General features: G+C 36.1%; 1 protein-coding gene across 5 annotated transcripts in view; it reads right to left on the reverse strand.

Annotated features, from left to right (window-relative positions):
* The window catches only part of Unc80 (unc-80 subunit of NALCN channel complex), a 184,429-nt gene that overhangs the window by 80,569 nt on the left and 80,049 nt on the right, over positions 1 to 23,811 (reverse strand). For 3 of the 5 annotated variants that reach the window (XM_076866002.2, XM_076866001.2, XM_076866000.2), the window contains exons 25-29: positions 22,757 to 22,890; positions 15,070 to 15,235; positions 9,995 to 10,198; positions 8,014 to 8,114; positions 2,492 to 2,692 (exon numbers count right to left, since the gene is read on the reverse strand). In XM_076866002.2, coding sequence (XP_076722117.2) covers positions 2,492 to 2,692; positions 8,014 to 8,114; positions 9,995 to 10,198; positions 15,070 to 15,235; positions 22,757 to 22,890 — 806 coding nt within the window. The remainder of the gene's footprint in view (positions 1 to 2,491; positions 2,693 to 8,013; positions 8,115 to 9,994; positions 10,199 to 15,069; positions 15,236 to 22,756; positions 22,891 to 23,811) is intronic. The other 2 variants (XM_076866004.2, XM_076866003.2) reach the window with 1 other exon arrangement.

Raw genomic sequence — 23,811 nt, forward strand, 5'->3', positions numbered from 1 at the left:
TGATCTTTCTACCTGGTCCTACTTTGTTCATGTTGATATATGCTTAGTTGTGTAGATAAATGGAGAGATGGAAAGCAGTATGGAGATTCCTCAAAAAACCAGGAATGGAACCACCATATGACCTAGCTGTCTCATTCCCTGGTACTTATTTAAAAGAATTAAAATCAGAATACTACGGTGAAACACATCAACCTTTATAGCAATGCAACTCACAATAGTCAAGATATAGAACCAACCAGGTGCCCGTCATTAGATGAATGGATTAAGAAAATGTGGTATATACAGAATGGAGCTTTACTCAGCCATTAAGAAGAATGAAATTATGGCATTTGCTGGTAAACAAATGGAAGTGGAGACTATCATGCTAAGTAAAATAAACCAGACTCAGAAAGTCAAGGGTCCAATGTTTTCTCTCATATGTGGAAACTAAAGCAAAATAAGGAGAAAAGCAAGGGTTGGGGGTTGGAAATCTTAAAGACAGAGGGAAGATCAGTAGAGCAGAAGGAGAGGGGGAGAGATGGGGATGGAAAGGGGGAGGAAATGCAGAATAAATTCAACAAAATTACACTATGTGCATGTATAAATATTCCACAGGGAAATTCACTTTAATGTATAACTATAAAGCACCAATTAAAAATATATAAATGAATGGAAGGAAGAGTAGAAAAAGAGGAATGGGGAGAAATGAGGGAAGGGAAAGTGGGCATTGGGGACTTAAATTCCGTCCATGTATAATTATCAAAATGAACCCAACTACTATACGCAACTATAATGCACCAATAAAAGCAAAAAATTTAAAAACATTCTGACTTTAGTATTCCATATTTCTAAGTTAAAGTTTAGCTGAATATGTTTTTTTTAGATATGAATTGTGGACAATCTCATCTTTCTGAGACTCAATTTTTTCACCTATAAAATGAAGAGAAAAATACCTCTTGCATAAAAGCACTTTGTCAATGATGTGTGTGTGTAAAAAAAAAATATATATATATATATATATATATATATATATATATATATATATATATATATGCTTCTTTTGCCCTCATATATATATTTACAAAAAAATATTAAATAAGCATGTCCCAGAAGCTAATACTGCACTCTTATGTGATACATACTTTTTTTTTCTTTAGGAGCTCTTGTACTAGCCAAAAGTTCTTCAGTGATCACGTATTGTTTTTATATTTTAAAAGTTATAATTTAAAAAATCCCTTTGTGTATGCTAAAGCATTACAAATTGCTACAGAACTCAACCACATTTTTGTTTTTATTATTGTGATCTCTAGTTACTTGATGTATATATTATTGCCCAATTCCAGTCCAAACCTGGCTTGTGAATCCCTTAGTGGAAAAAGCCTTTGCTCCTACTTACTTTTTTTTTTTTTTTAATATTTGGCCTAATAGTGTGCCAACAGCAGGTGCATAATGAATGCTTGTTGAAATGAATAGGTGTTATAGAAAAATCTCTTAGCAAAACCATTTGGGAAAAGCAGCTGCAGGGGCAGCCACAGCATTCAAGTTAAGCATCTTGGCTACCATGCCTGGTCAGGGCAGGTGGGCAACTCAAGGCTTTGCTGGCAGGAGCACAGCAGCCCTGGTTACTGTCTTCATCTTCTGCCAGCTCAGCTGCTCAGGGTTGTCAGGAGAGTGCAGCTGAATGCCTGGAAAATGTCATAGTTTTCTTGAAGGAATTTCCTTTAGGCTGATCTGACCTAGATTATTCTGTTATTTTTCTGTGAACAGTTGGGCCATTTAGGGCTTATTTCATAATACATAATTGCATTAGCTTCCTATTGTGGCTGTAACAAATTACTACAAGCTTTGTGGCTTAAAACACAGATTTATTATCTTGCAGTTCTGGTTGTCAGAAGTCTGAATGGGAGTGGAAGGATAGCATTCCTTCTGGAGGCCCCAGGGATGCTCCATTTCCTTGTCTTTTCCAGCTTCTAGAGGTGCTGGTTTTCTTTGGCTCATGGCCTGCATCATGCTGACCTCTGCTTCTGCCATCTCATCTCCTTCTCTGCCTCTGAATTCCTTAGGCTTTTCTTCACTTATAAGGCCTTAGGATTACATTGAGCCCACCTGCATAAGGCAGGATAATTTCCCCTTGGTAAAATCCCTAATCATACCTGTGAAGTCTCTTTTCATATAGGGTGACATATTCACAGGTTCCAGGGAGTAGATGCAAACATCTTTGTGGGGGAAGCATTATTCTGCCTACCACAAAAACTTATCACCACAACCATTGTAAATTCATATTTATTCACAAAAATTAGGCAAAACCTGGGGAAGAGTCCATGTTTTCTTGTGAACACAAAGACAAAGCATTTGTCTTGCACTGATTGTCTACCTTTGTGCAGAAGCACAGAGAACAGTAGGCTGGTTTGTACCACAGCAGTTTCCTGAAAATTTTTATTGCTAGGGAAGATTGTTAGGCTACAGTTTTCCCTGTCTTGTTATATTATCAGTAATGTGATCATTCACTCACCTCTTTCTGTTTCTTGCCCCGCAGAGCCACATTGCTGGTGTTGCTGCTCTCCCGCAGGGAGTCTACGCTGTCTCCGTACAGCAGCTTAATGGCCCTGACCAGCCGGGCACAGGAGCGGCTGTGGTGCAGATAGCAGTGTGGATGACAGTAGTCCACATGTGTGCAGATGAAACTCTGTTGATTGCATAGCAAGATCATGACCTGGAACACAAACACCCCTGAGACTCAACCAGGCAACCAGGGTAAGGACAAACTGAACGTCTATGTGTTGTGAAAAATGGCAAGTCAGAATGTCAACTTCTCATAATGGGTCCTGAAATTACAGTGATTCAGTAATTCCCAGAGAGCAAAAGAGTTATGAGTCTTTGTCCATCTTGGCATTTGCACTTTCTTCATAAATGCTTGATAAAAGGATTTTTTTTTTTTTTTTTGGGAAACAAGAATTAACAGATGTTCAAAACTCAATTATTGTGAAGCATATGGTTTCTAAACACTTTTAAATGAAAATTCTGAACTAAAAAAGACTCCACACATCACCCTGGTCCCCAGCTCTTATGTCATAGTAGGAACCAGCTGAAAGAGCACACACTGGTAAAAAGTTTAGTCCCAGAGGATCTGGCTGACCTTTGATAGCTGTGGGATGCTTTTAACTCCCACATCTGCATCTTCTACTCTGTCTGAAAACCTTGAACTAGATCTTGAACCCCACTCTAGAGCCTCATTTCTTCTCTCTTCTAAATGATTTCCCCCCCTCTGGCTATTAGGCCATTCTTCCTTGTACAACTTAATTTTGCTTAGATCCTTACATTTCCTAGAATTCCCCACAGAGATTCCAGAAGCAAACTCAGTTGATTTAAAGGATATGGCTATTTTAAGATCAGAAATGAAGGACCTAGAAGTTGTAATTATTTTTTCAGTTCTGGAGATAGAACCTAAGGCCTTGGACATGTTAAGCACATGTTCTACCACTGAGCTATACCCTCAACTCTGAGTTTGTAACTTTTTGTGTGTGTGTGAGTGTGTGTGTGTGTGTGTGTGTGTGTGTGTGTGTTGCTAGGGATCAAACCCAAGATCTTGCACCTGCTAGACAAGTGATCTACCACTGAGCTACATCCCTAACTTATGAGTTTGTAACTTTTTAAGCATCCTTGCTAAAAAGGCAGTAGCCTACCCAGAACCTTAAAGTTAGTCAAATGTACATAGAATAATCTTCTGAATATTTCTAATTTTCATGAAACTAGTTTCTGCCTAGCTTGTTAGGGACTGTGTGCCAAACTGAATGAAGAAAACAAATCAAGTCTATATGGATAAGTCCAATCAAACCTGCCAAAGCAGGAGTACCACACATTTCCTTAGGAACAAGGGTCCTTGCTTATTCTGACAAAGAGAAGCAAAAACAATCAACTCCATATCCCTGTCAAACTCAGCTAACAATAGCCCATACCCTCCAAAATTTTCAACAAAAGTAGGGTTGTCTTTGAGAACATCTTGCTCTATCAAGATTCTTTATTCTGGTATGAGGCAAGGCACACTTAAGAGCTATAAGGGCTCCCCTGTAACTCCTAAATCTGGTTGATCAAGAGAAACACCAAGAATGCTTAGTGAAAAAGCAAATAAAGCAAATAAACACACAAATGAACATGTTACTAGACTTTGCCTCAGGAAAATCTGATTTGGTAGTTCTGAAATTAGAAGTGATCTAGAAATCTAAAATTTAAAATTCTGCCCAGTGATATCACTTTGACAGATATATTTCTATAAAGATCTCCAGTGATCCACACCTTCTGGTATGTAGGCCTTTGTAAAGCCTTCTCTCACTGAGGAAGTGTTGGCCTAGTGTCTTGCTTTCAACCAGTAGAACATAGCAAAGGTGATAGGGCCCCTTTTCTGACCAGGTTGCATAAGACTGTGACTTCTCTCTTGTCAGCAGATATCTTTGATGAAGCAAGTTGCCATATTATATGGGCCCACATAGTAAGGAAAAGAGGGTGGCCTCTCACCAACAGTTGACTGGATACTGAAGGATCCTGCCCAACAGGTCTCAAGGAACTGTAATTTTGCTACAATCATGTGAGTCTAGAAGCAAATTCTTTCTCAATCCAGTCATCAAATAACACCCCAGTCCTGGCCAATACTTTAAATGTAGGCATGTGAAAGATCTTGAAATGGAGACACAGCTAAGTTGGGCCAGGATTCCTAACCCACAGAAATGGTAAGATAATATGGACTGTTTTAAGCCACAAAGTTTGTGGTAATCTGTTATGCAGCAATAGAAAATGAGTATGTTCCCCTTCCACCAAAATTAAGTAGCTTATAGTTACTATTGAACAATAAGGCCACGTATAATTCTATATGTACACACATGCACATTAAGTATACACACACACACACACACACACACACACACACGTGGCTGAATGCATAAGATAGTGAAAGAGTTGGGACATAAAGGGTATGATGTGAGGAGAAAGGACATTCACTTAATGAGAACAATGTGAACACATGCCACATTTCTCCTTGGGACATTTCCTACTTCTTAGTTATGCATAAGTGGCCAAGGAGGCTGGCAAAACTTTAAGCAATCACATATCACATGGCTGGGAGTAAAAAAAAAAAAAAAAAAAGTCTAGAATTGTGAAAGGAGGGATAAATTGAGAGGTCAAGATCCTGTAGAGAAAGAAAGTACAAAGAAGTCAGACTGCTACTGAGTGACTATTTTCCCTTCTAGGCATTTGGTGATTGAATAGATAAGAATCACAGCAGAAATCACCTGAGAACTAGAGTGGTGATTTTGGCAATTTCATTGTAATGGGGAAATGATGATTGGGGTTCCTGACCCCAAAGAATGAAGAGCCCCCACTGGGAACCTTGGAAGGCTTTAAACTAAAAAGTATGTGAGTGAGGTGATGATGGTGACCAGTGGCAGACCAGAAAACCAAATCAAGTCAGCTTAGTCCCTGATTAGACTGAGACAATCTGCTTGCTTATTGTCTGCTAGAGGATAAGGAGAATCCTCTCTGGAGGGAGATAACATCATGTGGAGTATCCATAATTATTTTAAATTAATTAACTTTATATTTTAGAGAAATTTGGAGTTCACAGCAAAATTGAACAGAAAGTGCAGAGAGCTCCCATATATCTACTGTGCCTACACCTGTACAACCTCCCCCACTATCAACAACTTGCACCTGAGTAGAACACTTCCTACAAATAATTGAACCTACAGACAGGCAAAGTGCATCATTTACATTAGGGTTTGCTCCGAGTGCCGTACACTCTATGGGTTTTGCCAAATGTATTATAATATGCATCCACTTCTGTGTCTCTACAATTTTTCATTTCCATGTCTAGTTTATAAAATGACTAGGCATATTAAGGAACAGAGCAAGAAGAGTAACAGTAGATTCATATATTGGAATTATCAGCCATAAACTCAAATATGTATGGACAATTATGAATAAACCACATTGGAAATTTTTTAAAAAATTTAACTACATGATAATGAAAACATGATATATCAAACCTTGTATGAAACAGTTCAAGTGCCTAAAGAACATTTGTATCCTTAAATTAATGAATTAGCAAAGTGGTTGCAAATTATAAACACAGGTCAAGAAGTTAAGGAAAGAAGAATAAACTCAAAGAAAGTGAAAGAAATCAATAAAAGTAATAGCAGGAGTTAATAAAATAAGAAATCCAATACTTCCAAAGTGAGAAAACAAAAATCTGGTTCTTTGAAAAGACTAATAAAATTCTTGAAAAGACTAACAAAATCTTCTATCAAGACTGATCAGAAAAAGAGAGAAGACAACAACCTACCAGTATCAGAAATGTAAAGGTACAGTACCATATATGCTATAAAATTTCAAATGACCTAAAAATATATTATAAACAACTATCTTTCCTGCTAACAAATGTCAATATTCAGTTAAGTGAAGAAAATATTTAGGTAAAAATATCAGTTTACCTGGACTGCTTGTGGAAGAAATAGAAAATCTAAGCTGTATTATATAAATTGAATCTATAATTTAAAAACTCTTCTACAAAGTAATTTTTTAGATCTAGAAGGCTTCCTCAATGATTTCTTCCAAATATTTAAAACAATAAATAGCACCGCTTTACACCAACACTTCCAGAGTGCTTATGTGTAGAAAACCACACAGAAAACTGAAGAACCTTATTAAAGGATATATATAAGAGGTCTTAAGCAAATATTAAGGGATATTTAAGAGGTCTTAAGCAAATGCAGGGACATACATTAATGGAGTGAGAGACTATTTTAGATATTGAAAAGTTCAATAACATAAGATTTCAATTCCTCAATCTTAATTGATCTATCTACTAAATGCAAGGCTGCTTTAGAAGTTTTTAAAATGGAAATTGATAAGGTAATTTTAAATGGAAACACCTAGCTAAGAACAGCCCAAACCATTCTGAAGAAGACAAAGTTGGAGGACTATATAAGTAATTGTATAAATGTTTGTATAAGCAAAATGAACCAGACACAACAGACAAGAGAGTATATGACTATATTTACATGCATTTTAAGAATACACAAAACTAGTCACTGGTGTTAGAAGGCTGAATGATGGTTTCTGTGAGGAGGTAGTAATGAACCTATGTACCGTTTATAAGGTGTTGATAATGTTCTCTACTTGGTAGTGGTATATAGGTGTATTTACTTTGTGAAAACGTATTGAGCTATATACATAAGTTTTATATGCTTTCCAAAATGCAGGTTATATTTTACTAAATTAAAAAAAAATCTGCCTTAGAGATTTTCAAATTCAGCAGTTTCTGGGGACTACATCGATAGTGAATGCAGAGCACTGTATAATCGGAGGAGTATATGTACTAGCTAGCACTTATCTGATCCTTCCAGAAAGTCAGATGAAAATCATAGTTGAGAGTGGCAGTGCCCATCTATGAAAAACAATGATGCTGCAGGTACCCTGCCAATCTTAATTCTGAGGATCTACTTCTTTACCTTTCTCTTTACTTCTTGCTTCATGCCCGGCTCAAATCTTGAACTCCAGCTTTTGCTCATGGTTTTGTTGGAATCCTGTCCTGCCTGTGCGCTCTGGATATTCCTTTGAGGTGTCACCTTATCTTGTCAGAATCTCCTTTTCTTTGCTACAATTTGATCTAATACAGACCAAGACTGACACGACAATCTTGCTCTCCCATTCCTGATAATCTCTGACCACGATGCCTTGCCTGCATCACTCAGGTTGCCTTGATCACCAACCTGGACATGTCCCTCACAGTTTTTCCTAATTTATGACAACCCACAAGCCAGCCATAACAAAAGTTATGGTCTTAGTTAAACTTCAAATGAATACAATCCAGCAGAATACCATATTGAAAGAGTCAGATAAAATATAAACCTTTACCTTCTCTGGGAGGCTAAGTTGGGTTGATGGTTTTGGTAAAATATTTTGTCTTCTCTCCATGGGTCTCCCCAGTGCCAAAAGAAATCAATCCCAGGGATCTTTCTGGGTTCACATAACCTTCCTACTTACGTGAAGCCAGGACATGTTCCTGTGGTAGTTCTCCTCTGTGCCAGCAGTGCTCATTCCCTCTGGCTCAATGCTGGGCTCACTTGCACTCCAAGGACTCCCTTCTTCAAAAGAAAACACCAAGAAAGGTCTCAGCATTCCGTCTCCCTGGAGAGCATGTTGGTGTGGTACAGTTGTCCATGCTTTTGAATCCTAGGGCAGACTACCACGGCCCAGTGGGTTAGGGCATAGGACTTTGTTGGAAGGATATTAATAGGAGCTCTTATTTTCAACCACCAGCTGAACTGGCAATTTCAAAGACATTGATGATCTCTTTAATGGTGGCTTCCATTTTGAGAGATGGGAGCAGAGAGAAAAAGAGTCAAGTCCTTGAATTGCTGAGATAAGCCAGTTACAGGTTGAGTGTGTCCAAATCCACTCCAGAATGACCAGACCTTAGAGGTGTAGTTACACAGGGACAACAGCTGGTCTGCAGTGGCCTGGCAGAGTGCTGCTGCCTCCACTGTGGTTGTGACTGCAGCTCCTGCTACTGCTCTAGCAACTGGGCTTTGCCATCAGAGCTATTCAAAGATGAGTGGGTGCCCTAGAAAAACTAAGGGAATTTGAAAGCAATGATGTCCAATTATGGACCACCCTGGCTTCCTCTCTATGACAAAGTATAAAGAAGCTATCTCTTTGAAAATCACTACTTAGTATTTTACATGCAAAGCTTTGCCCTCAAATCTAAAAGCTTTTATGAATCTTTCTAAAGACCAAACAATGTCCCCAGCCTGGCTGCTTTGACTCGACTGGTCAGAATAAGTAGATCAATTCACACAATTAATTTCAATAATCCCCCCCAAACTAACTGATAAGGATGTTATAGTTCAGCCCTGTAACAACAGAAGTCACAAAGATTTTTTTTCTATTGTCTCCTTGAAAAATAGGCTGAATCTTAAGTGACGCCTAAATTAGCTATTTTCAAAGGTTAGGGTGGGTGGATGTAAAAACATTCCCTAATTTAAACTTTCTTTGATTAGATACACTCAGTTTCTATTTCAGCAGATTCTATCAATCATTTATCTATATGTATTGCTGACTTGAAACTAGGTCTGAATGGCAAAGAGAATGTGCTTCAATATTTCCCTGATCATGCTGGGAAGGTTATCCTCATTCCTACTTAAGCATTTTCTTGTCTATTAACAGAGGCTAATCAGGGTCCATATTTTGGACTAATACATTTTGGAATCTGGAATCTCTTTAGATCCTACAGTGACAATCTACAACACCCGTGTTTTGTATATAAAACTCATTCTCATAATTTAACACATTTTACAACCATCTCCTAATTTACCTTTAAAACATCCCTGCAGAGTAGGCAAGGAGAAAGTAGAATTAATTCCCATTGGATAGTTGGAGAAGACAAATCCTTGTGAAGTTAAGTGACTTACTAAAGATCCCTAATTATCAGATCTAGATTTTCTATCCTTTCTGATATTAAAAAAAAAAACAAAAACCTGTTAACTAAAAACTTCCAAATATAGAGGGCCTTTAGGTACTGTTCCTGTGGGAATTCTACATTTGATTTTGAAGGTCCTATCAGAAGGATGGATACACTGACATCTGGATTTGTAAAACTGCCTTTGTCACTGAAGTGTTTTCTTTCCCTAATGTATTTTCCATCCCTGTTGCTCAAAATAGGGTCCTAGAATCATCAGAGTCAACTTTAGCAGGAAGCTTGTTAAAAACAGAAAATCTCAGACCCCCGCCCCATCTGCTGAATCAGAACCTGCACTTTAATAAGACATCCAGGTGACCTTTGTGCTCCCTAGGGTTTGAGCAGCCTGATGGAGGGGTAGAAGACTTTTAGACAGAAGGAGTTGTCTAGCCTGTGGCTTTGCTTTTCATCTATTGATGTGTAAGAAAATGGACTTCAGCTGTTTCAGGACTTGGGTCCTGTCTTCCTACCCCCCACGTCCCTGCACACCCCGCTCCTCTATGTTACCTAGGTCAGTGACAGTGTCCCTGCTCTGGGACAGCTGCAGCTCCTCAGCCTCAGACTCTGAGTCCTGACGTGATAACTTGCTGCTCTTTAAGCTGCCGACTCGGCGAATGCTGGACAAGGAACCCCCCTTCTTCACCTGGAAACTGCGGGTTCCTTTAATCTGGAGCAGGCGAGAACCTCCTATCCTGATCTTCCTGCTGGGAACTGTATTAAAAGAATAAAATAGGGCTTTCCCCCCCTTAGTTTTCCCCAGCCAATATTAGATCCAAACTCTCCCCAACCTGTCCCTGATCAGCCTCCTCTCTGTTGCCTGGACAAGCATCATTTCTGGGTAGGAAGCTTCTCCTGGACCCCCAGGCACCAGGCTCTGTCAGGCAGGCAGGAGGCTGGGGCCACCAGGAAGTGTCTTTCTTGGTCACAAAGGGCTGGGAACAACCTACAGTCTTTCTGGCCCAGGGTTCACAAGCATGAGTGTGTCTTGCAGCAACATCATCTAGGACTGTTAGTACATTTACAGTGCATCATGACTTGATTCACTAGAACCACAAACCATTCGTTTTTGTTTTTCTTTTGAAATGGGACTTAACAGAATTCTATGAAGTGCCACCCTTTCTTTTTGGAATACCTCATTAAGAGAAAACAAAAAAACAAAAACGAGAGGCACTCCTCTTTCCAACAGTCAGCCCTGGGTTCTGCCCTGCTCCTCAGCAAAGGCGCTCGGGATCTATTAGCAATAGGGGTGCTTTGGGTGAGCATGCATGTGACATGGGTCCATTTTCAATGCATTTAGTGATTTCATAGCATCCTCCTCTCAATCAAAAGGCTGGTGAGATGTGAGTCCAAATGTTGCAAGGCCTTGAGCCAACCTTACAGTTTATGTGTACCAAGAAGGCATGCATTATTCATCTTTAGTGTTCTGGAAGAAATAGTCATCAGTGGGAGAAATAAAAGGGTAAAAGAAAATACATTCAAACTTGAAACCTAGTTTTTTAAAAATCAAAAGTATCCTTAGTTTCCATAGTCATATACATACCTCCTTCCTTTTTTTATTTTTATTTTTGAAGATTTGCTGTTGTCAATATTGATTTTATAAAAGTAGGATAAAAAAAGTTTTAAAGGTTAAAAATTCATTATCAGGAAGGGGCCAGTTTTATAAGCTTACCTTCTTAAGGCAGGAACAATATTTCTTACTAATTATTTAAGGCATCATTATTAATGTTTTTTGAAACATCATTATTAATATTTTTTGAAGCTCCAATCAGGAAGTTTACATTTTAGTTTCAGGTTTCTCACCCAAAGGAGTGTTAACATGTGACTAATAGAATTTGTATAATTTTTTAAAATGTTAGTTAAATGTATACTTTCAATGCCACATAAAGGCACCCAGAAGAAATCCTGATGAACAACGTGAATGTTTCATATCCAGTTTACTCTTAAGATTAAGAAAGACTAAAACTGTCACCACTCAGCTAGTAAAAGCTTCATGGAGCTCCCTGAATGAAACTGGAGAGAATTTCACATCTGGAAGGAATCTCTCGCAGCACTGCTGGATAAATTCCATAAAAAACTATAGACCATAATGCTGTATTTTAATTATAGCACAACTCACACAACAGTATTTTTCAGTATTATTTTTAGGCTTAATTGAGACTTTATGATGCATTTGAAATATGTTTGAAATAGAATGTAATTATCACTCTTATGATTGCTAGAGCAATTTCATGTCTCTGCAGATTGAGAAGTAGAGAAAAAGATTAAAATGATAATTCTTTGGTTTTAACAGAAGCACATACTAACATTCTTTGCCTGATTTTATGATACTTTTCAGCCAATGAATGAGGCCAAATAATTTCAAATTAATGTCATCTGAAAGAGATTTAACGTTGAGAGTTTGTTCTAACACTGAAGATAATTGGAGACATCCTGTAACACTAAAAATTTAGGGTTCAGAATTGTGATGTTGGCTATTTACAAGGGACACAGCAGTTAGAATCCAGATTTGGTTTCATACATGAAAAATGTCAGCTGAGATTGTTCCGCATTGAATTTTAGCCTTTTTCTCCATGACAACAAGAACTTGTATGAAAGCGAAACAAATTCATCTAAACTGGATAACATATCTCCTTTACCCATTTCTCTCACCCCACACTGTATTCATTAGCCAAACCTGCTTTCTCTGTGCTTCAAAAATATCATAGACTTTTGAAAGCTCCATCACATCTTCCCTGGATTAATGTAACTAAAACTGCTTTACCTTTCCCTCCACTCCCATAAGTCTCTTATTATTTAAAATACATAAATTAAAAATACATACCTTATATCACCTTTATGGTCAAACATGCTAACAATAGTCTTACCCTTTGCCTAACACCCCGACTCAATCTCCTACGACACTTTTCCCCAACTCATTCTTTTGTAACCATGGTGGTCTTTTTCCCCTTCTTCAAATGCTCCAAGTTCATTCGTGCATCACAACCTTTTCCTTGTGGTTGCCTCTGTTCAGAACACTCTTTCCTCAGCACTTGGCTTTTTGATGCAGGCAGATCTCTCTGCTCAATGTCAATTTTGATGGACTACTCTATGTCCTTCCTACTCCATGTCACAAAACCTGGTCCTAATTTGCTTTTCTTCAGATAGTTTTTTTTCCACTAGAAAATATAGTATTTCATGGTATTCACTGCTACATAAATAACTGTTGTCAACTATTAAACAATATAAATAAAAATATGTGGAAAACGTTTTGTTCATTGCTGTATTCTGAGAACCTGTAACAGTTCCTAGCTCAGCAGATAGGTGTTGCATGATGAGACTAGTCTTGGTGTCAGTATTGGGGATACTAGTCTTAGTTCATCTTTGGAATATGGGTAAAATGATTTGTCAGACTCTGCATGGATATTTTGGCAGATATTTTCAGTTCTAAGGATTAGTTCACATTTGTTCTTTCTTGGTAAAATCTGAATTGCTGAATTGTCTTCAGGTTGTTTATTTCAGGAGTTGACTTTTTTTTTAAATAAAAACAGATGGTGTGAAAAAATTTTTAAATGTTTTAATAATCATAGTTCACAGAGCCCGATGTCACCATTTTTATGTTGGCTCTCATAACTGATATCAGCTTGTTAAATGGTTTAGGGAATATGTAGAAATCTTTGAGAAGATGTTTGCTCACTGATTAAGGACATTTTATGGATATGTTCTTGTTTTATTTACAGTTTCTGGTTTCTGTTAATTCATTAAACAACTTCCATATAATAACATAGCCATTCTGTGAGGAGAAAAAATATGAAGCATTTCAGTGTTTGAAAATTAAAGGCAATTTACATAACTAATAATCATGAAATTAAAATGGTCTTAAAATTAATCAAATATTTCATTTTTTAATGATCCAGAATTTACTTTGTTCAAATTTAACTATGTCAGTATTTGAAATTTTTATTTGACTACTTCAAATAATAATTAGCACTATAACTTTGGGGTCTGGCTTTTTAATTAAAATACCTTTGGATGTGTTTCAAAAACTGGAGGATATCCCTGTGTTGAGTTGATATTTCTTCATACTAAGGAATTGCTCAAGACTTGGCTTATCCTTCCTACAAATGACCTCTGTTCACCATAAATTGAACTTGAAATGCTCCATTTTTTTTCCTCAATGTATGTCCATTCCTTGCAGGATTTTAAATATTTTGTTTTTTTCTCTATATGGGACCATTCCTTCTGAGAATCATTCATTCATTAAGTTAATCAAACATACATTGAGCCATTGTCTATAGGACACTAGAAATATATCAATGCATAAACTCAGCATCAATTTTTGTAGTAAGAGTATACATGTTCTTTAAATTGAGATTCTTTATTAAAAGCACTAAAGGGCAATGGAATTTAAAAAACAGCAAAATCAAAGAGTGAAGTTGACAGTTCAGGGGGTTTTAGAGAATGAATTAAGACTTTGCAATCTTCAGTGCATAGTTAGGATTTTCTGTATGGGTTCTAATCTATGTGTTTATGACAAAAAAACAGAATGGCAGCAGTTATTTATTGTGTATTTACTATCTGCCACGAACTAAGTTTATGCTTTACTTATTTAAAGCTATAAGCATCACACCACAGAAGGTGTTATTAGCCCAATATTATAGAAAAGAAAACTACAACTTAAAAGGTAAGTAACTTAGACAAGGTCCCACAGAAAGTTACTGTATTTCACCCATTTTAAGATGCACATCTTTCCACATTTTTAATGTATTTGAAATTGGGATATGCCATACAACTGATATGAACACTACTACCAGCTGGCAGTAGTGATGTATTTGCTATTGCTTACATCCATGTGAACATCTAAAACATCAGAGGCCAAATGTACAGATGGATACCAATATCTTTTAGTTCAAGGAGCTAAGTGGTAGCAAGGATTGAGAGAGGGGTGAGGTATTAAATTAGGGGTGTTTAGCAACAATCTTGAAGAGGCATTGAAAGTAGGCTAGCTTAATGCCAGTGCAAAGTTGGCTTAAATAACTAGCACAACTAGTTTACTTCTTTTATGGAACTGTTTCAGAAATTATGTTATCACTAACATTCTGATGGCACAGAGGACATTATTCTATGGAAAAACTTGGACACTGGCAACTCTGAGTTGAAAATGGTTTAGAAAAGCTTTAACTAATCTAGGTTAGTTATGCTTTTATTTTTTGGCTGCACAAGAATGAACTCTAATAATAAAACTCTGCATCTAGTTAAGTCTGAAAGTCCTCTCTCAGTAAGAATAAAGCACAAAGTTATAATATTGCAGAAGAATTGAATTGGAAGTATTTTTTCTCTCTTATTGGTAAATAAAACAATGGTTCATCTTAAACCTGATGGCATCTTAGATTCAATGGAGAACTGCCAAGCTGGAGCTAGAATTCAGATCCCTCTGAATACAAAGTCCGACTTCTGACTAGTATGGTTTCTGACTAGTATGGTCTTCTGACTAGTATGGTCTACAAACTCAGTGTTGTACAGAGCCAACAATTTGAACAGATATAGTTTTAGACACTAGACCATGAGAAACCATGAACCATGCAATAATCCTTGCTTTTGCATACCTTTCTTCTCTTCCACCCCTGTGTCTGATTTGAGGGTATGGCTGCTGCTATGGAGAGAATCTTTTGAATCTTCGTTTTCATCCAGGACCCCTGCGAAGCTGATCTTCCTTTCATATCTGTGCCGGTCCAACTCAGGATCCAGACGAAGTCTGCAGCTCTCCAAGTCCTGAAATGTCAGTGAGGAGCACGTGCGTGCTGGTATCTCCCAGCGCTGCATTGGTCTTGTGGCAAGCCTCCCTCGAATCCCACACAACTGCATTCAAACAACCAAATTCTTTTGTCTATTGCTAATTTTAGATTATGGCCATGAAAATCTATTTTCGAATTGGAAAATAAATAACATCTTCCTTAACTTGTAGTTTTCCTCTTCTTTCGTGTTTATGTTCCAAAACCAGCCTTTGTCCCAAATCTAGAACTTACTTCCTTACCCTCTAATTCTTTGTCCATAGTTGTAGCTGGATCTTTGGCATTTATCTATTTATGAATCACTCACTGAGTATGAATGTGTTAGATACTGCATGATAGATGAGAAATGGTTCTTTTCCTAAAGGAACTCAGAATTCTGAAAAAAGGAGGGGTAGAAAAGAATAGAAGTACTTTGAATTAGACAAAGGGAAGGGATGGGGGATGGGAATAGGAAAGACAGTAAAATAAATTGGACAGAATTTTCCTGTGTTTATATATGAATACATGATGCATATAACTCCACATCATGTACAACCACAAGAATGGGAAGTCATACTCCATGTGTGTATAATATGTCAAAATACATTCTACTTTCATGAATAACTAAAGTTGAACAAATAAAAATTTTTTAAAAATGTGAAGACATCAATGAAAAATTTTAAGACTGAAAGATAGAGCAGGGTCTTAGAAGTCAGACTTGGAGACTGTGGTTGGCAGAACAATGGCCCTCAAAGATGTCCACATGCTAATGCCTGGGATCTGAAAATGCGTTTCCTTACATGGCAACAGGGACTTTATTTATAGATGTAATTAAGGTTAACATCTTAATATGGAAGATTATCCTGCATGAGCTAAATGTGCTCAATTTAATTTCAAGAATCTTTAAAGGTGGAGGACCTTTCCAGGTTGTGGTCAGGGAAAAGTATCAGATGTTGTTTGCGGCTTTGAAGATGGAGGAAGGGGACACAAGTTAAGGAATGCAGGTGGCCTCTTTAAGATGGAAAAAAGGTAAGGAAGGAGATTCTTCCTTAGTGCCCCAAATAGGAAGGCAAACTTACCAGTACCTTAAAGTTAGCCTAGCAAACTGACCTGCAGAACTAAGAAAATATGTTTGTACTGTTGTGAACAACTACATTTGTAGCAGTTTGTTATATCAGAACCAAAAAAAAAAAAAAAAAAATGACTATGGAGGTGATGTTCAAGTTAAATTTTGTGGATTATGTACCGTTGCTTGTACCAGTGCGAGGAAGTCAATTTAAGTTTAAGAAACATCACATGTGAGTGCCAGAAGCTCAAAGCAGAATCGACGCAGTGGGGAATTTCTTACTCCCTTCTAGGAGGAACAAAGTAGAAGAGGAGCTCCAACTTTAGCAAAGCCAATGAACAGAATGATCCCATAACCTAAAATAAGCAAGCCCTGGAGACTATAATTATTTAGTCGCATCTGGCCTACAAGATCCCAAATTAAAAATTTGACGTGTTTCGTGTTTAATTATTCATCTATAATAAGAAAGAATTAAAAAATAGAAAATATAAAAATGCTGGCTTTATTTTGTTCAGTATTTTTCAAAAATTATACCATAACTATTCTTCAGGATGAAGTAGATACGAGAAAAAATATTTTTAAAAATCCAGTTTGCACAAGGTTAAAATCTCATGCTTTGATTGCCAACAAGATGAGATTTTAATCTCTACATGTTGTTCTAATGTTGTTTCTTCCTTTCCTTTTGGATAAACAACAAGTTACACTTTGGTACTTAGAAAATTAGAGCATGACTAGGAAAATAAAGGAGCCAAATGGAATCTATTCTAACATTTTCAAAAATGTTCTAGGTGTAGAATTGCTTCCCACAAATTAATCTCTTTTAGGAAAAATAGCCTAATCTACTTTCCACTTTGGTAATAATTTTATAGAAATTAGGGAAATTACTAAAGAAAAAATTTTTTTTACAGAAACTCTTTACTGGCTCTGACTTATTAAGAGCTCATCCATGCATTTTATGGGAATTTTTTGTTTGAATTCCAAGTTTCTTTGTTATTGGTTATTGATTTTTATTAACTCAATTGGGAAAAATTTTAGTAGACCATTATCTTTATGAACAACATTCTCTGTTTTTCAAATATTCCTTTGTTGTTCTCATTTGGATGACATTGAGAGAAAAATTTGTTCTCTTACATTATAAATATGCTGTGTTATTAATCTTGTAACAAAGCTTCTTTTTCTATTTTTTGATGTATATTTTTGATGGTTTATAAAAACAGTCAATAAAAATGCTAACAGAAGTTGTTTCTTGGGTGGGTGGGGGAGAAGCACACTAATTAAATTATCTCTAGGGATCTACCTGAGAATAAAATTATTATTCACTATTATTTTACTATTATGATATAAATTTTCTTTTACTAGCCATTGCCTACCCATCCAGTGCCTTTTTGGATTTTCCCAACTTCTAGGAAATAATTACGGTTTAAAAAACTAATATTTTGTTCCAGTTATTATATTAAAAATTCTTTTGCTTTTTATTCTACTTCTTAAATATAACTAGAACTTTTTCAAACAAATATTCACATGCAAATCTGACTCACACATTGGAAATCTATGAGAACGATTTTTTTTTTTTCTTGGTAGAAAGTTTGTGTTTTTGATTCTTTCCTATCCCAAAGCCTCAAATTTCAGAATAATTTTAGCTTCTCATATGATTATTATACTACCTTATATTATTCTCTACATTAAGGTAACAATTTTTAGTGCACTAAGAATGTTACTATACTAGCAGTGTTTTGTTTAAAATTTAGCCTATTTCATTTTGGCTATAAATATGCTTAGTCTTTAAAATTACTATTCAGGACAGTTTCTTTTAAAAACTATTTAGTCTGTAAAAAAGAAGGAAATCCTGTCATATGCAACAACATGGATGAACCTTGAGGACAATATGCTGAGTAAAATAAGCCAGTTACACAAAAACAAATACTTTATGGGGCTAGGGTTGTGGCTCAGCGGTGGAATGCTAGCCTGGCATGTTCAAGACTCTGGTTAGATCCTCAGCACCACATAAAAATAAATAAAATAAAGATATTTTGTCCAACTACAACTAAATTTTTTTAAATTACTATATAATTGCATTTATATGAAATATCTAAAATAAGCAAATTTGGGGCTGGGGATGTGGCTCAAGCAGTAGCGCGTTCGCCTGGCATGAGCGGGGCACTGGGTTCAATCCTCAGCACCACATAAAAATAAAATAAAGATGTTGTGTCCACTGAAAACTAAAAAATAACTATTAAAAATTTTTTTCTCTCTCTCTCTCAAAAAAAATAAAAATAAAATAAAATAAGCAAATTCATAGAATCAAAAAGTAGAAGGGTGGTTGCTAGGAGCAGCAGGAAAGGGAAACAGGGAGTGACTAATGATGAGTATAAAATTTCAGAGAGATAAATATGGAGCTGGGCATGGTGGTACACACCTGTAATCCCAGTGACTCAGGAGGTTGAAGCAGGAAGATCACAAGTTTGAGGCCAGCCTCAGCAATTAACAAGGTCCCAAACAATTTAGCAAGAGCTTGATTCAAAATAAAAAGTGCTAGGCATGTAGCTCAGTGGCAAAGCACCCCTGGGTTCAATTCCCAATACCAGAAAGAGAGAGAGAGAATGTGCATTAAGAGATTTGCAGTACCATATTGTACTTACAATGCTTTTCATGCTAGGCATTCTTGGCAAAAGTTTTAAAAAGGAAATGATTTTAAGAATTTTCATGTTGGTAAAACAGTTTTTATGATACTCATTGATTTTTCTACAGTTAGAATGTGGCTTGAGTTTTCTTTGTTATCAAATATAATTAGATAGCTTAAATATGGGGGAAAAAATCTTTCTCCTTTTATTTTTCAAAGAAGACATCCCAGCACAATATGCAAACCTGAACAATGAGAATGTTGATGTAATGACTAAAAGACTTCTGAGATCTAGTTAAAGGTGACAAAAAAGTAAAAATTTTCCTCTGGTGACCAAATGATTACCGATCGTGTCTTAGCTTCCTTTCCGATTGGTTATATACTAATTTTTTTAAAAAGATTTGATTGAGTGATTAAAAGACTGAAATTTGTCATGATGATAAGGGGCATTAAATGATAGATTTAAAGAGTTAAAGGGAGAACAAAGTAACTGAGGCAAACTAGATTCTTACATATATTTTTATCACAATGGATCAAAATGGTGACCAATAAAAATCTGAAAACTTAAAATCAGATGTACTCCATGTTTTTGTAAAGAGTTTAGTATCATTAGATGGTTGAATAACACTACACAGGCCTACATATCAGATATTTTGTTACACTTGACTATAATTTAAATTAAGTACATATGTTGAGGGGCCTTGATTTGACATCATAAAGTAGTCTCAATTTCATAGTGAAAAATTAGAAAGTTAAAGATCCAGGTTAAGATTAAGTTACATAAGAGCAGTAGGAGAAATTTCCTTTCCCAATATTCAATTATACATTTTCACAGTTTAAGTGTGGGCCTGTTTCTGTTGAAAAAAAAAAAAAAAAACATTTTACTCACAAATATTTCCAACTTGAAAACACCCATTTTATGTTTAAGCATATAAGGAAATAAACTTTTTAGAACATTGAAAAACCAAAAGGCAGAGATACTGCTCCATGATACTGGAACACTGATTCTTTTGCTCTAGAGTGGGGTGCTACCTAATTCACTCTGTGTTGGTTTAAAAAGCAGAAGTGTTGGCTGATTGTAAAATTTGCTTAAATGGAAATGCACAGATTGCTAGTATGACCATTTTTCGGGGACAATAGAATGTGCTTTGTGTAAAGGTTTTGTGGGGGGAGAGACTGTGTCTGTCTCCTCACTCTGGCTGGATGCTGCCTATGATGCAAGAACCACTGGACACTTGGTGTCCCCTGGGGAACTAGAGGCCAGGTTGCCCTGAGACTACTCTGTGAAAACTCCTGGAGCTTTTGATACTATATGTATCCACAGTAAAACAATATTACTCTGTAGTACATGGTACATGAGTGTGTGTGTGTGTGTGTGTGTGTGTGTGTGTGTGTAATGTTTTCTATCCATGATCCATTAGAAATGGTACATGACAGGATATAAAAGTCAACATTCATAAATCAAATGCATTCCTATACATTGGTGATGTATACACTGAAAGAGAAATTAGGAAAAGTACCCCATTCACAATAGCCTAACAAAAAAATAAAGTATTTGGGAGTCAATCTAACAAAGAGGTGAAAGACCTCTACAATGAAAACTACAGAACATTTAAGAAAGAAATTAAAGAAGACTTTAGCAGATAGAAAGATCTCCCACGTTCTCGGATAGGCAGAATTAACATTGTCAAAATATCCATACTACCAAAAGCATTATAAAGATTTAATGCAATTCCTATGAAAATCTCAATGACATTATTCATAGAAATAAAAAAAAGCAATAACGAAATTCATTTGCAAAAGTAAGAGATACAGAATAGCCAAAGCATTCCTTAGCAAGAAAAATGAAGCAGGAGTCATCACAATACCAGACCTTAATGATACTACAGAGCCATAGTAACAAAAATGGCATGGTATTGGCAACAAAACAGATTCGAGAACCAATGGTACAAAATAAAAGGCACAGAGATAAATTCACATAAATACAATTATTTCATACCAAACAAAGGCATCAGAAACCATACACTGGAGAAAAGATAGCCTCTTCAACAAATGGTGCTAGGAAAACTGGAAATCTTTATGTAGCAAAATAAAATTATACCCCTATCTCTCACCCTTCAAAAAAAAAATAAATAAACTCTAAGTGGATCAAGGACTTAGGCACTAGAACAGAAATCCTGCATCTAACAGAAGAAAAAATGGGCCCAAATCTTCACCATGTTGACTTAGGAACTGACTTTCTTAACAAGACTCCTAAAGTGCAAGAAGTAAAATCATGAATCAATAAATGGGATGGAATCAAACTAAAAACCTTCTTCACAGCAAAGAAAACAATCAATAATGTGAAGATAGAAAAAATCTTCACCATACATACCTCAAATACAGCATTAATCTTCAGGATATATAAAGAACTTAAAAAAGTTAACACCAAAAAAACCCCCCAAATAATCCAATTAATAAATGGGTTAAGGAACTAAACAGACACTTCATAGAAGAAAAAAATACAATCGATCAACAAATATATGAAAAAATGTTCAACATCTCTAGCAATTAGAGAAGTGCAAATCAAAACTACTCTAATATTTCATCTCACTCCAGTCAGAATGGCAATTACAAAGAATACAAGCAACAATAAATGTTGACAAGGATGTGGGGGAAAAGTACACTCATACATTGCAGGTGATACTGCAAATTGGCGCAACCACTCTGGAAAGCAGTATGGAGATTCCTCAGAAAACTTAGAATGGAACCACCATTTGACCCATTTATCCCACTCCTCAATTTATACCCAAAGGACTTAAAATTAGCATACTATAGAGATACAACCACATCAATGTTTATAGCAGCTCAGTTCACAATAGCTAACATATAGAACCAACCTAGGTGCACTTCAACAGATGAATGGATAAAGAAAATGTGGTATATAAACACACTGGAATATTACTCAGCCTTAAAGAAGAATGAAATGATGGCATTTTCCAGTAAACTGGAGAATATCATGCCAAGTAAAGTAAGCCAATCCCAAAGAACCAAAAGCCAAATGTTTTCTCTGATATGTAAATGCTAATTCACAATGCGGCGGGGAGGCTAGGGAAGAATAGAGGTACTTTGGATTAGACAGAGGGGCGTGAAAGGAGGGTGTATGGAGGTAGGAATGATAGTAGAATGAATCAAACACTATCACCCTGTGTGCATATATGATTATACAACTGGTAGAACTCTACATTATGTATAACCAGAGAATGAAAAGCTATACTTCTTTTATGTATGATGTGTTCAAATGCATTCTACTGTCACATATAACTAATTAGAACAAATAAAAAAAATAACAATTTTCCAGAGTCAGGAAAAATAAAAAAGAAATGCTACATTAATAACAATATATGAGGATGTTTAGACACTGAACACTAAAGTCTTTCAACCCATAATTTAAACAAAAATACTCATTGAAAGCACATTTCTATATAAACTTATAAATAGATGGTACAAAAATTAAAAAAAAAAAGAATCTTCCAGTGATTTCTGGATAGTGTTGGCCATGACACTCCTCACAGTTAGCAAAGTAAGGGAACATAAATGCTCTTAGATATTTCCAGCATAACTGATGGTGATCAACCATGGTGCTGTCTCTGCTGATCTCTAAGTCAACTTTGGTGTTATTATTTTAATAGAGAAGAGAATATTTATTTTTATATATGAAATTCCATGGCTGAATTTTTAAATTATGTGATGCATCTGGCCATTGGGAGTTTAAAGAAATTGTGAATACCAGAAAACTAGCCATCCGTCTGGCCTTTCCAGGTAGCCTGATTATTAATACACATGCTTTAACTTACCCCCAGTGGCTCAGTACGAGGTCTGGGCAGGCAAGAAAAGGTCTCTCTCAGGAAGGTGGTAATCTCCAGGAGAAGCTGACAAGCTGCCATCTTCAAGGCAAAGGGGCAGCCACATTTAGAGGGGTTCACAGTACCTAAGGAATGAAGGAGGCCTTCCATTAGAAGAGAAACCAATAACAAATACAGACAGGCACGGTTTGATGGACCTAGGTACATGCATGCAAAATCAAATTTCTTGAGACTATGCATTGCATACACCTCTCTTCTTCATTTTGCAATTCTTTAAGGACTACTTCAGTATTAAAATATCAGACCATACTCTGATTTCTATTTAGATCAGATATCAGATTTTTTACTAAAATAGCAAACAAGCAGAACTAAATTATTCATCTTAAAACTTCAGTATTAAAATATCAGACCATACTCTGATTTCTATTTAGATCAGATATCAGATTTTTTACTAAAATAGCAAACAAGCAGAACTAAATTATTCATCTTAAAACTTTATAGAGTGAGGCTGGGGTTGTAGCTCAGTGGTGGAGCACTTGCCTAGCACAAGTGAGGCACTGGGTTCATCCTCAGTACCACATTAAAAAAAAGAAAGAAAAGACACCATTGTAGTTAAATAAAAAAAATTTTAAAATACCTTTTAGAGTAACAAAATATAACTCCAGTAAACTAGAAAATGTTTTAATAAAAAGAGAAATACAAAGTACTCATACATTCAATCAGATGTAGACTATGTAAATGGCAATGAACTAGACTGAGAACTACAACAATCCTGTCAGCTCATTTTATGAAAGGATGTTAGTCTTAATGTTCTGGGGTAGTGAAGTTGTTTCAGCTCTACTCCAGTTATGTTTGTGCAACACAGACAAGAGAAAACACACTTACCGGGTTACCTATATCACATCATTATTACAGGTAGTCTGTTTTAGTAGACTAAAGCTACTTTAGAAGTATGCCAAAGTTCTTTTTTGCTCTAAAGAACAGTGGATTTTAAGTTAGTAAGACATTGTATCCATCATATGCCAAGTAATGGATTTTATCCACCA

This window comes from Callospermophilus lateralis, chromosome 9 (assembly GCF_048772815.1).
Source record: "Callospermophilus lateralis isolate mCalLat2 chromosome 9, mCalLat2.hap1, whole genome shotgun sequence".
Lineage (NCBI taxonomy): Eukaryota > Metazoa > Chordata > Mammalia > Rodentia > Sciuridae > Callospermophilus > Callospermophilus lateralis.